The sequence below is a fragment of the Bombina bombina genome, chromosome 6, assembly GCF_027579735.1.
Source record: "Bombina bombina isolate aBomBom1 chromosome 6, aBomBom1.pri, whole genome shotgun sequence".
Classification (NCBI taxonomy): domain Eukaryota; kingdom Metazoa; phylum Chordata; class Amphibia; order Anura; family Bombinatoridae; genus Bombina; species Bombina bombina.
The window spans coordinates 92,624,709-92,639,319 of NC_069504.1; the positions used below are offsets into that span (position 1 = coordinate 92,624,709).

A 14,611-nucleotide genomic window follows, 5' to 3' on the forward strand; every position below is an offset into this window, starting at 1 on the left:
ACAGTTCAGCCCCAAAATACTCTTTCTTTTTATTTATGCTAATTTTATAAATCTGCCCCAAATGCCCCCAAAATACAGTCTAGTGTAGGTTATTAAAAAGTAAAGATGGCATCATCTTTAATTTGTTTTAATAAAATTACTGCACTAGGCAGTATTTTGGGGCTAAAGTTGGTGGGAGTGGGGAGTTAGAAAAAAAATGGCACTTAAAAGTGCCTTTACATTGCGGTCTATGGGGCACTGTGTGTCCCCAGTAAATATATCTGTATATGCTTATATACATATATATTTATGTGTTAATATGTGTATGCAAACATATTATCGTGATGCAAACACATTATTGTGCTTTGGTATTACATAGTAGAGCGCAAATATCGCTATCATCAAAGCGATCATTAGCGCTTCACTTGTAATATGGCCCTATATTGCAACAATGTTTCCAACAATATTTTTAAAGTTTTATACACATTTTAAACACTAGATGGTAATAGTGTTTGTACCTATGTAAAAGACATTGAAAAAAAGCTGTCATACTATCATATAATGTTCAAGACACATGCTTGCTCATGTGCATAGATATGTTTTTCAACAAAGTTTACCAAGATAATTTAATAATGGAAGTAAATTGTAAAACTTTTTTTTAAAAATTGTGTGATCTATCTGAATCATGAGAATCATAAAAGCTTAATTTTTATTTTAATTTTGCTTCAAAATGAAGTCTTTTAGATTAACCCCTTAAGGACCAACGACGTACAGGGTACGTCCTACAAGGACATACCCTGTACTTCATTAGTCTTTGAAAGCAGTGGAATCGATCCTGATCACTTCCAGCCACTTTCATGTTATTGCAGCGATGCCTCGATATCGAAACATCCTGCCTGCAATAACATTTCTTAGCCACCCGATGCAGAGAGAACCACTCTGTGGCCCTCTATGCATCGGCCATCGATGGCCACGATCGTTGGTGGGTGGGAGCCGAGGTGGGTGGATGGCCATCGATGGTAGGCTGCAAGTCAGGGGGGAGATCTTTACCGGGACCGCCGTGTGCGCATGGATGTGCACGTGTGCATGGGGCGGGTGCGTGCACAGGGGCGGGAGTGGGTGGGAAGCTACACTATGGAACAAAAAAAATATTTCATACGGTGGGGGAAAGGACAGGGGAGGGTGGGAATTTTTGCCTAAGGGATCTGGGAGAGGGTGGTGGGTTTGGATATTGAGGGGTGCAGCTACACTACAGACATTTTTTTATTTATATAAATAAATAGTATGTTTATTTCAAACTGGGTACTTGCAGACAGCTGCCAGTACCCAAGATGGCGCACAATAAGATAGAGGGGGAGGGTTAGAGAGCTTTTTGGGGGGGAATCAGGGAAGTTGGGGGCTATAAGGGGATCCTACACATCAGAATTATTTAAAAAAAAACAAAAAAACTTTTATTTTAATACTGGCTGACTTACTTAAGAAGGCAGGGACAATTGTGGGGTGGGGGAGGGATCAGAGGGTGTGATGTGCCAGATGGGAGGCTAATCTCTACACTAAAGCTAAAATTAACCCTGCAAGCTCCCTACAAGCTACCTAAGTAATCCCTTCACTGCTAGACATAATACACGTGTGATGCGCAGCGGCATTTAGCGGCCTTCTAATTACCAAAAATCAACGCCACAGCCATATATGTCTGCTATTTCTGTACAAAGGGGATCCCAGAGAAGCATTTACAACTATTTGTGCCATAATTACACAAGCTGTTTGTAAATGATTTCAGTGAGAAACCTAAAATTTGTGAAAAAGTTTGTGAAAAAGTGAACAATTTTTTTTATTTTATCGCATTTGGTGGTGAAATGGTGGCATGAAATATACCAAAATGTGCCTAGATCAATACTTGGGGTTGTCTACTACACTACTCTAAAGCTAAAATTAACCCTACAACCTCCCTACAAGCTCCCTAATTAACCCCTTCACTGCTGGGCATAATACACATGTGGTGCGCAGCAGCATTTAGCGGCCTTTTAATTACCAAAAAGCAATGCCAAATCCCTATAAGTCTGCTATTTCTGAACAAAGGGGATCCCAGAGAAGCATTTACAACTATTTGTGCCATAATTGCACAAGCTGTTTGTAAATAATTTCAGTGAGAAACCTAAAATTGTAAAAAATTTAATGTTTTTTTTTTTAATTTGATCGCATTTGGCGGTGGAATGGTGGCATGAAATATAGCAAAATGGGTCTAGATCAATACTTTGGGTTGTCTACTACACTACACTAAAGCTAAAATTAACCCTACAAGATTCCTACATGCTCCCTAATTAACCCCTTCATTGCTGGGCATAATACACGTGTGGTGTGCATTGGCATTTAGCAACCTTCTAATTACCAAAAAGCAACGCCAAAGCCATATAAGTCTGCTATTTCGGAACAAAGGGGATCCCAGAGAAGCATTTACAACCATTTATGCCATAATTGCACAAGCTGTTTGTAAATAATTTCAGTGAGAAACCTAAAGTTTGTGAAAAGACTTGTGAAAAAGTGAACAATTATTTTTATTTGATCGCATTTGGTGGTGAAATGGTGGCATGAAATATACCAAAATAGGCCTAGATCAATACTTTGGGTTATCTTCTAAAACAATTTTTATACATGTCAAGGGATATTCAGGGATTCCTGACAGATATCAGTGTTCCAATGTAACTATCGCTAATTTTGAAAAAAGTGGTTTGGAAATAGCAAAGTGCTACTTGTATTTATTGCCCTATAACCTTCAAAAAAAAAGCAAAGAACATGTAAACATTGGGTATTTCTAAACTCAGGACAAAATTTAGAAACTATTTATTTTTGTGGTTGTAAATGTGTAACAGATATTGGGGGTCAAAGTTAGAGTGTGTTTTTTTTAATTTTTTTCTCATATTTTATAAAAAAAAAATTATAGTAATTTATAAGATATGATGAAAATAATGGTATATTTAGAAAGTCCATTTAATGGCGAGAAAAAAGGTATACAATATGTGTGGGTACAGTAAAAGGAAAATTACAGCTAAACACAAACACCGCAAAAATATAAAAATAGCCTTGGTCCCAAACAGTCAGAAAATGGAAAAGTGCTGTGGTGCTTAAGGGGTTAAACAAAGAATAAAATTGACTGCAATGTCACTTTAAGAGCTTTCAAAGTAAGCGAAAAAATACTTTCTCTTTGAGAAAGTATTTTTTTTCCCCAGAGATAAGGCATTTTTTTTAAATTGACTAATTAGTCTTTCTTTTAATATTACTAAATTTTGTAGATCCAGAATGTTTTTTTTAAGCTTTTCAACTAAAACAGAAGCTATAACAATGATATTAATATGTGTTTATTTGGTCTTAGATTAAACATTTTGTCGAAGTCAAATGTCCCTTATTGTATTATTGAAAAGTAAGTTATTATGGAAGAAGATAATTCTAGTATTAAAGGGACAGTATACACCAATTTTCATATAACTACATGTAATAGACACTACTATAAAGAAGAATATGCACAGATGCTTATCTAAAAATCCAGTATAAAACATTTTAAAAATGTAATTAAAATCTCCCGGTTTAGCACTGTTGATGAGGTTTGGTTGGGACATCCAGTGAAAGGGGCTGGAAAACAAGAAGAGCAGACATTTGCCCCCCCTTTTCCTGCATATAAAAAGACAGATAACATAAACAGTAGCCAGCAGGAGTCTGTAAACGCGCGTATACATCTGACACTGTGGGGCTTGGTTAGGAGTCAGAAAATCAGCACAATTTTATTTAAAAATAAAAAATAAATTTTTACAAGAAACACTACCAAATGAGCTATATAAATGGATCATCATCAACACATTTATGAAAGAAAAATCTAGTGTACAATGTCACTTTGAGTGGAGAATTTTGAAAGCTTACCTATTGCAAATTTACTAGAGGGTATATTGTATTATATCTTTGCTCATGTTGTGTTCTATGAAACCCTGATTATCCATTTGGTGTTTATATGGGTCCTACCAAAATTGTTCTTTTTTCGTATCAGCCAAAGTTGTAAACTTACTTAGTGCCTTTATGGGAGGAATTTTATGGAGCAGGAGAAGATCTGTGGATTTATTGGGGCTATAAAAAAGACAATGGGGGGGGGGTATGTATAACTTTTTGGCTCTTTTTGGGTCATGTGCTATAAAAAGAGACTGAAAGTTATATTGCATAAGCTTAATCTTGATTTTATTTATAGTATTAAAAATCTTTAAACATAAAATGAAATGCATTGTATAATATCAACGAAGGTAGCACCTTTAAATGCCCCAGTTTCCTATGTGAATGCGAACAAAAAAGTATTTTGAATTGATGGGTAATAAACTTACGGCGCTCCCTATGTATTCCCAACAGTTTAGGCATGGCTTCATTAAGGAACAGATGTTGACGTCTTTTCAGAGTTAGCAAATAGCTTCCAGGCTCTTCAAATGAAATTATAGGTTGAATTCCATAAAGACTATTGAATAAATCATCAAAAGTAAATTCTTTTTATTTTTTAAGTTACACTGAGCTTTATTGATTGCAACAAGATATGAATCTAAAGCTTGTCAAGGTTTACAAAAATTGTGTCATAAAATACAGATAGAAGGCCAAGGGAACAGAATTACATGAAAGAAAATATTTATCTGTTTTCATGTTTTTCTCTTTTGTTTTACAAACTTACAACACAAGGTGCAATAGAAGAGGTTTTTAAAATCAAGGTCGCTTATTAAAAAGGAACATTCCACAAATACTTTTTATATTCTGAAAATTACTAATCAAGATGTTTAACTTTGCGTGATATTTATATAAAAAATAAAAATTACAATGGTATGAGTCAAGGTTTCTAAGTGGGCTGTAAAGTATGTTTTTTGTTTTATTTTTCATTAAAGGGACAGTCTACACCAGAATTGTTATTGTTTAACAAAATAGATAATCCCTTTATTACCCATTCCCTAGTTTTGCATAACCAACACAGTTATATAAATACACTTTTTACCTCTCCTGCCCCTTTATTTCAGTTCTTTTGACAGACATCCATTTTAGCCAATCAGAGCTGGCTCCCTGGAACTCCACGTGCGTGAGCACAGTGTTATCTATATGACACACATGAACTTACATCCTCTAGTGGAGAAAAACTGTCAAAATGCCCTGAGAGGAGAGGAGGCCTTCAAGGGCTTAGAAATTAGCATATGAACCTCCTAGGTTTAACTTTCAACTAAGAATACCAAGAGTACAAAGCAAAATTGGTAATAAAAGTACATTGGAAAATTGTTTAAAATTACATTCTCTATCTGAAAGTTTATTTTGGACTAGACTGTCCCTTTAAGTTATGTTTTCAACATATCCTTGGTAAAATATTCCACTATGAATCATGTTTCCAAGAGTATTTTTATGTGACAAGAAGCTTCAATATTTGTTGCTGGAGGTGTACTGCTCAATTTAATATAGGCATATTAGATATAAGCATGTGAAGATACAGAACACCACCTTTCCTATGTTCCCCTATGCACACATCGGGGTAGATTTATGAATAGGCGAGCGGACATGATTCGCTTGCTAAATGCGGACAGCATACGCTGTCGGCATTTAACATTGCACAAGCATTTTTGGTGGCCAATCAGCCGCTAGCAGGGGCCGTCAATCAATCTGATCATATCAGATTGGGATTATTTTAGCCTGCCACCTAAAAGGAGGCCGCGGAGTTAAGGAGCAGCGGTCTTATGACTGCTGTTTCTTAACTTCCATTTCAGGTGGACCTAAAACGATGGGGCTCCAGAGCAGCATCCGCTGCTTAATAAATGGACCACATTGACTGCATCTGCAACATATACGCTTCCCAAGAGGGTAACCACATGCCATATACTCCTAGGAACAAATGGAAGGAATACTCTTATGTTTTTGCCTCGATGAGTAGGTCCAACTGGTCACAGAAAACACTGCTGGAGATCAAAGTTTAGAGGATTCTTGCAAAGAAAGGCAAATTAAGAAAATATATTATTTCTTCTTTTCTGTACAAAAACAACACATCTGGCTATAGTAAAGCTACACAGCTTTAGTAGGGTTACAATAAATAGATAGAAATATAGTTATAGTGAGCAGGAAGTATTAAAGGGACAGTCTACTTCAAATTGTTTATTGTTTAAAAAGATAGATACTCCCTTTATTACGCATTACCCAGTTTTGCACTACCAACACAGTTATATTAATATACTTTTTACCTCTGTGAATACCTTGTATCTAAGCCTCTGCAGACTGCCCCCTTATATCAGTTCTTTTGATAGACATGCATTTTAGCCAATCAGTGCTGATTCATAAATAACTTCACAGGAGGGAGCAGGCATTTATATGTTAAACACAAACTAGCAAGTTCTAGATGTGGAAAACTATCAAAGTTAAGAGGCGGCCTTTCAGGGATTCAAATATAGAATATGAGCCTACCTAGATTTAGCTTTCAACAAAGAATTCCAAGAGAACAAAGCAAATTTGATGCTGAAAGTAAATTGGAAAATTGTTTAAAATGACATGCCCTATCTGAATCATTAAAGTTTAATTTTGACTAGACTAGACCTTTAAGGTACATATACGGAAGAAAGGAGCCCAAAGGTTTTCCTACCACAAGACGTCAGGACAGAGTAAATATTTAAGCAGTCACTAGTATCTGATTTGTATAAGTGTTATGTTCAAAGTAATTCAGCTTACCCACAATTGATTCCATATGAATTACAACAGTGTGAAAATAAGCAAGAACTAATGCATTAACTTGCTTTATAGGGCTTAGAAGATAGAACCTCTCTTTGTTCACATACTGAATGTTATAGGTGCTGGATCCCTTGTGAGTCACCAATCCCATTTAGTGATTTTTTTTTTTTTTTTTTTGTCTTCAATATTTAGAAGCCTTCTCTCCAGAAAACAAATCCGTAGCGTTATATAGCATATACTGCCTTTCCATATATACTGAATTGTTCCCTAGATTATGAACATTTTAAAGAGTTTAACACATTTGAATGATTAAAGATGCTGGTGATTTACTAAGGGATCACACAAGGAGTGTTATGTGTGAGGAAAAAACAACTTTATAGCCTACTATATACCCGTCAACTAGACAATTAAGGCAACTACTAGTGCATTTAGGAAGTTTGTTTTTTTCTGATAAAGGACAATTTTTAAGAGGGTAGGTAGTAAGTTCATCTAAATTAACAATGCTTTATAGAGCAATTGATGGCCAAAGTGAATAAATGACTTTCAATTCATATAATTAAATATTATATCATAGTACTTCTTGTTATTAAAAAAAATATTAAAAAATAATCAGCTAAATATTCCTAACATATTTTATTAATTCTCTAAATGAAAAATGTAACATGCTTTCACCTACAGGGCATCGTTACAGAAACATGTATCCAGTGCATGACAAATGTCAACCTAGGTCTTAATTTGAATATGAATTTCCATGTTACTGACCACAAAGCATTAATCGGAGCATGCCGTGGAATACAAATTTCACCGTACCTCAGGTTCACTGTTTAACTGACCCAGTACATGAATATTAATGCCCACACAACTGATCTTTCTAAGACTGATCACATCCATAAACATGAAAATCTTGTTAAGTTACGCTAATGAGCGCTGTGCACAGAGACTATTCCCGGTTCAACTTTAAAGGGCTAATAACCCTGTCATTCTATAGTGTTTTTTTTGTGATTTTCATATATTAGCTTTTTCCAAAAAATGTACCTAAATAAATGACCACAACAAATGATATCATTATATGTATCACAGCTATTGACTGTATTATTTACATATTTGTTTATAGTTTAAATCATGAACTTATTTTTAAACTTTTTTTGGGTAACACTGCAATGTCTTTTTTTTCTACAGCAACTATAGTGTTAAATGAGCTGAACTGGACTGCGGCATTAGATGAAACTTTTAAAAAGAACCGAGAGGAAGATGAAACTCTGCTGTGGCAAGTGTTTGGGAGCGCTACTGGACTTGCAAGATACTATCCTGGTAAGTGCAGCCAAGGTTAAATGATATAAGTAATCTCATTAAAGCACTTTAATATTATAGAGGTTTATTCAATTGGATTTCAACAAAATGCGTTGCACAAAGCCATGACTTGAAGGGACATTGCACTCAAAATATATAATCTTGAATAAAAGAGAGCAGGATTTAAACATGATTTGAAAATATATTTTTAGCGCTGTGGAACCTGTTGGCGCTCTACAAATACCTGATAATAATAATAATAATTATGATTTGAAAATATATTTTTAGCGCTGTGGAACCTGTTGGCGCTCTACAAATACCTGATAATAATAATAATGATAATAAGAATGATTTGAAAATATATTTTTCTGGAAGAAAAAAAATATTTGAAATAAAACTGTTTAAATTTAAAAGAAATCTAATATTGAAGTATTCATTTTATACTTTCTACAAAGTAAATTGAGTTTTCATTATCATTAGCAAAATCTTTTATAATTTTTTTAAATAATGACATTTTTATGTATAAATTTGTTGAGTATAATTGCTGACTTATTGCTGACTTCTGAATGATCACAGATAAGGCATTCAGGCAAAAATAATCAATACATTATCAAGTCTACAACCTACTTCTAAAAATCACTGTTATTACATTTACTGTTTTATGTATGTGTGAATTTTACTGTGATTTAAAAAAATATATATATACTGTGTAAGATATGAGAATATACATACTCAGAAGAATTTATTATTTAGCAAACTTCAAAAACACCAATCCAGTTTTAAAAATAATTAATTATTTTTAACTTAATCCGGGGCATAAGTATTGGGAATATGGGAGTCTAAAACAGGAGATTGGATTTTAAAAGATGAGCCTTTGTGGTGGGGGGTATTGTAGAGGGAGCTGTGGGGTATGTGAGGGATATTTAGTGTGGACCAGATCATGCATATGGTTAATAGTGGTGGGGAACCATATCACAGTTTAGGTTATTGGTGATGGGGACAAGGTTGCAGTTAGGGTTAATGGTGATGACAGAGAGTCAAATGGTCAATTGCAGTTGCAAGAGTTAACTCAATGAGAAAGATTTTTTATATATCTCCCACGTTGAGTTTTGTTTACCTATAAGCTTTTGTGCAACAGCTAAAACCAGATTTTTAGGCAGTTACAAAAATAGGTTCTGTTTGCGCTTTGAAGACTGCAGCATCTGATAGTGACAATCACAAGACATTTTTGCTATTACTTCCTAGGAGAGTATGTTTGAGCTGCTCACCTCGAGACGCTCGAGTGTGGTGACAGATGTTCTGCTATAGTGATGCTGCTATCATTAGTGGGTTGTATAGTATCTTGTCCTCGGTCATTAAAATCCAGAGTTACCAGTTTGTGAAATATCAACTTGCAATTGAAAGTCCATTTAATTTTAAACTATACCACACTACTGTGTCCACCAATAATATAATGTATTTACTTTTTTAGTTACATTATAATATGTAGTTTTAATCTATATGCAATATGTGATGATGACTATATCTGGGTGGACACTAAGCGCCTAATGCTAAAAGGGACCCTTTGCTCTAATAAATTGACCCCTAGCGGTCAGAAAAGTGGATATTCAGAAAGAAAAATTATTATTAAAGCGCCAAAAGGACAAGGCTGGGTCTAAGTGAAATTATATCATTTATTACAATGAATATAGAAAACAGTTAAAATATATCTAGAGTACATAAAAAATATATATACATATATCCTGGATCCAAGATTTACAATAATTAAAACAAAATGTAAAAGCAATCAGTAAAAACAGATGTATCCAAAACTTGATTTTATCAGTAATTCGATTGGTTTGGAAATCTGATATGTTGTGAGTCAATGATACAAGCTATGTATCTTAACAGTGCTTTAAAGCAAATGGATTGAATGTTATTTGATTGAGTGTGGGTGCTCTTATTAACACATCAGTGTGAAATAATAAAGTGCAAACAAAGGTTAACAAAGAACAGTGTAAAGATCAGTGTAAACCTATGATGTGAACACAACTAGCAATCGTTAAATTGTGTAGTGTTAGTGTACAATGGCAAACTCCAAAAAAACATATAAAAAATATAATTTAGAATATAAAAATATAAAAATATAAAAATCCAAAAAAAGGTCCAAAAAAGTCCTGAAACAAAGTGAACAGTCAAACAACAGTGGAGAATGTCAGATGTGAAAAATTAAAAATGAAAAATGAAAAAATGTACTTGTTTGTCCCAAACAGATGTAGTGGTATTCCTCCCAGTGTTTTTTCTCCCAAGTGTTAGATGTAGATAAGACTCCTAAGTGATGACCCAATCGGTCAGTCAGTGATCTGCCATATTGATCCTTTCTGTCAAAGATACAAGAACAATAATAGTGCAGACGTTTTACAAAATAGCTCCCTATCAGAGTATCACTTACCAGTCGACGCGTTTCGGTCAGGCATTGACCTTTATCAAGACTGGAGTCTTGATAAAGGTCAATGCCTGACCGAAACGCGTCGACTGGTAAGTGATACTCTGATAGGGAGCTATTTTGTAAAACGTCTGCACTATTATTGTTCTTGTATCTTTGACAGAAAGGATCAATATGGCAGATCACTGACTGACCGATTGGGTCATCACTTAGGAGTCTTATCTACATCTAACACTTGGGAGAAAAAACACTGGGAGGAATACCACTACATCTGTTTGGGACAAACAAGTACATTTTTTCATTTTTCATTTTTAATTTTTCACATCTGACATTCTCCACTGTTGTTTGACTGTTCACTTTGTTTCAGGACTTTTTTGGACCTTTTTTTGGATTTTTATATTTTTATATTTTTATATTCTAAATTATATTTTTTATATGTTTTTTTGGAGTTTGCCATTGTACACTAACACTACACAATTTAACGATTGCTAGTTGTGTTCACATCATAGGTTTACACTGATCTTTACACTGTTCTTTGTTAACCTTTGTTTGCACTTTATTATTTCACACTGATGTGTTAATAAGAGCACCCACACTCAATCAAATAACATTCAATCCATTTGCTTTAAAGCACTGTTAAGATACATAGCTTGTATCATTGACTCACAACATATCAGATTTCCAAACCAATCGAATTACTGATAAAATCAAGTTTTGGATACATCTGTTTTTACTGATTGCTTTTACATTTTGTTTTAATTATTGTAAATCTTGGATCCAGGATATATGTATATATATTTTTTATGTACTCTAGATATATTTTAACTGTTTTCTATATTCATTGTAATAAATGATATAATTTCACTTAGACCCAGCCTTGTCCTTTTGGCGCTTTAATAATAATTTTTCTTTCTCAATATGTGATGATGCACAGTCACAATATTTATTTTTGGGGTGGGTTACATTCTCTTCAATAATCTGCTTCTTCAAGAACTATACATGCTTACATCTTCAGTAAAATATCTTAAGAAATGCATAGAAATGTTTAAAAGAATGTTTTTATACTTAGGGTATAAAATTAAACAAATATATAATAAAGATAGTTTGGTTATTTAGTTGCTTCTCAAAGGAAATTTAAAGGGATATAATACCCAACATTTTTCATTCATGATTCAGATAGAGAATACAATTCTTAACAACATTCCAATTTACTTCTATTATCTAATTTACTTCACTCTTTAGATAACCTTTGTTATAGCAATGCACATGAGTGAGCCAATTAAACTCATCTATATGCAGCCACCAATCAGCAGCTACTGATCATATTTAGATATGCCTTTCATCAATTGAATGGAGCAAATTAGATCATATAAGTTGGAAAGTTGTTATAAAATACAAGCTCCTTCTAAATTATGAAATAAAAAAATGGATTTCATGTGCCTTTAAGTTTATTAATCTCTTCTGCATGAGCATCACCAATAAAAAAAATTGTCAAGGTTTTACAAAGTTTGCTGTTAAAAACGTTTTTCTAAACCTAGTCAATCTTTAAATGAGCAGAATCTATATGCATTTTATTTAAAAATCTGCAATAGTTAGCAAAGCATTTAAACCTAAGAACTAATAACATAATGTGAACTTTGGTAATGAAAGTGAGGTTTTTTTGCATTCATTTAAATATGATTATTTTTAATATTTTTAGACTTTGGATTCACTGAATTGCATAATGCAAACAGAGAGCCTATTACATTGTTGACTGTATGCTTTATACACCTTACATTAAACTGTATGCATTATACACCTTACATTAAACTGTATGCTTTATACACCTTACATTAAACTGTATGCATTATACACCTTACATTAAACTGTATGCGTTATACACCTTACATTAAACTGTATGCATTATACACCTTACATTAAACTGTATGCGTTATACACCTTACATTAAACTGTATGCATTATACACCTTACATTAAACTGTATGCTTTATACACCTTACATTAAACTGTATGCATTATACACCTTACATTAAACTGTATGCTTTATACACCTTACATTAAACTGTATGCTTTATACACCTTACATTAAACTGTATGCATTATACACCTTACATTAAACTGTATGCATTATACACCTTACATTAAACTGTATGCATTATACACCTTACATTAAACTGTATGCATTATACACCTTACATTAAACTGTATGCTTTATACACCTTACATTAAACTGTTTGCATTATACACCTTACATTAAACTGTATGCTTTATACACCTTACATTAAACTGTATGCATTATACACCTTACATTAAACTGTATGCATTATACACCTTACATTAAACTGTATGCATTATACACCTTACATTAAACTGTATGCATTATACACCTTACATTAAACTGTATGCTTTATACACCTTACATTAAACTGTTTGCATTATACACCTTACATTAAACTGTATGCTTTATACACCTTACATTAAACTGTATGCTTTATACACCTTACATTAAACTGTATGCTTTATACACCTTACATTAAACTGTATGCTTTATACACCTTACATTAAACTGTATGCTTTATACACCTTACATTAAACTGTATGCATTATACACCTTACATTAAACTGTATGCTTTATACACCTTACATTAAACTGTATGCTTTATACACCTTACATTAAACTGTATGCTTTATACACCTTACATTAAACTGTATGCATTATACACCTTACATTAAACTGTATGCTTTATACACCTTACATTAAACTGTATGCATTATACACCTTACATTAAACTGTATGCTTTATACACCTTACATTAAACTGTATGCATTATACACCTTACATTAAACTGTATGCATTATACACCTTACATTAAACTGTATGCTTTATACACCTTACATTAAACTGTATGCATTATACACCTTACATTAAACTGTATGCATTATACACCTTACATTAAACTGTATGCTTTATACACCTTACATTAAACTATATGCTTTATACACCTTACATTAAACTGTATGCATTATACACCTTACATTAAACTGTATGCTTTATACACCTTACATTAAACTGTATGCATTATACACCTTACATTAAACTGTATGCATTATACACCTTACATTAAACTGTATGCATTATACACCTTACATTAAACTGTATGCTTTATACACCTTACATTAAACTGTATGCTTTATACACCTTACATTAAACTGTATGCTTTATACACCTTACATTAAACTGTATGCATTATACACCTTACATTAAACTGTATGCTTTATACACCTTACATTAAACTGTATGCTTTATACACCTTACATTAAACTGTATGCTTTATACACCTTACATTAAACTGTATGCATTATACACCTTACATTAAACTGTATGCATTATACACCTTACATTAAACTGTATGCTTTATACACCTTACATTAAACTGTATGCATTATACACCTTACATTAAACTGTATGCTTTATACACCTTACATTAAACTGTATGCATTATACACCTTACATTAAACTGTATGCTTTATACACCTTACATTAAACTGTATGCATTATACACCTTACATTAAACTGTATGCTTTATACACCTTACATTAAACTGTATGCATTATACACCTTACATTAAACTGTATGCTTTATACACCTTACATTAAACTGTATGCATTATACACCTTACATTAAACTGTATGCTTTATACACCTTACATTAAACTGTATGCATTATACACCTTACATTAAACTGTATGCTTTATACACCTTACATTAAACTGTATGCTTTATACACCTTACATTAAACTGTATGCTTTATACACCTTACATTAAACTGTATGCTTTATACACCTTACATTAAACTATATGCTTTATACACCTTACATTAAACTGTATGCATTATACACCTTACATTAAACTGTATGCTTTATACACCTTACATTAAACTGTATGCATTATACACCTTACATTAAACTGTATGCATTATACACCTTACATTAAACTGTATGCATTATACACCTTACATTAAACTGTATGCTTTATACACCTTACATTAAACTGTATGCTTTATACACCTTACATTAAACTGTATGCTTTATACACCTTACATTAAACTGTATGCATTATACACCTTACATTAAACTGTATGCTTTATACACCTTACATTAAACTGTATGCTTTATACACCTTACATTAAACTGTATGCTTTATA

General features: G+C 32.8%; 1 protein-coding gene across 4 annotated transcripts in view; it reads left to right on the forward strand.

Annotated features, from left to right (window-relative positions):
* The window catches only part of CACNA2D1 (calcium voltage-gated channel auxiliary subunit alpha2delta 1), a 1,258,723-nt gene that overhangs the window by 747,982 nt on the left and 496,130 nt on the right, over positions 1 to 14,611 (forward strand). For all 4 annotated transcript variants that reach the window (XM_053716513.1, XM_053716514.1, XM_053716515.1 and 1 more), the window contains exon 7: positions 7,873 to 8,004. In XM_053716513.1, the coding sequence (XP_053572488.1) occupies positions 7,873 to 8,004 (132 nt within the window). The remainder of the gene's footprint in view (positions 1 to 7,872; positions 8,005 to 14,611) is intronic.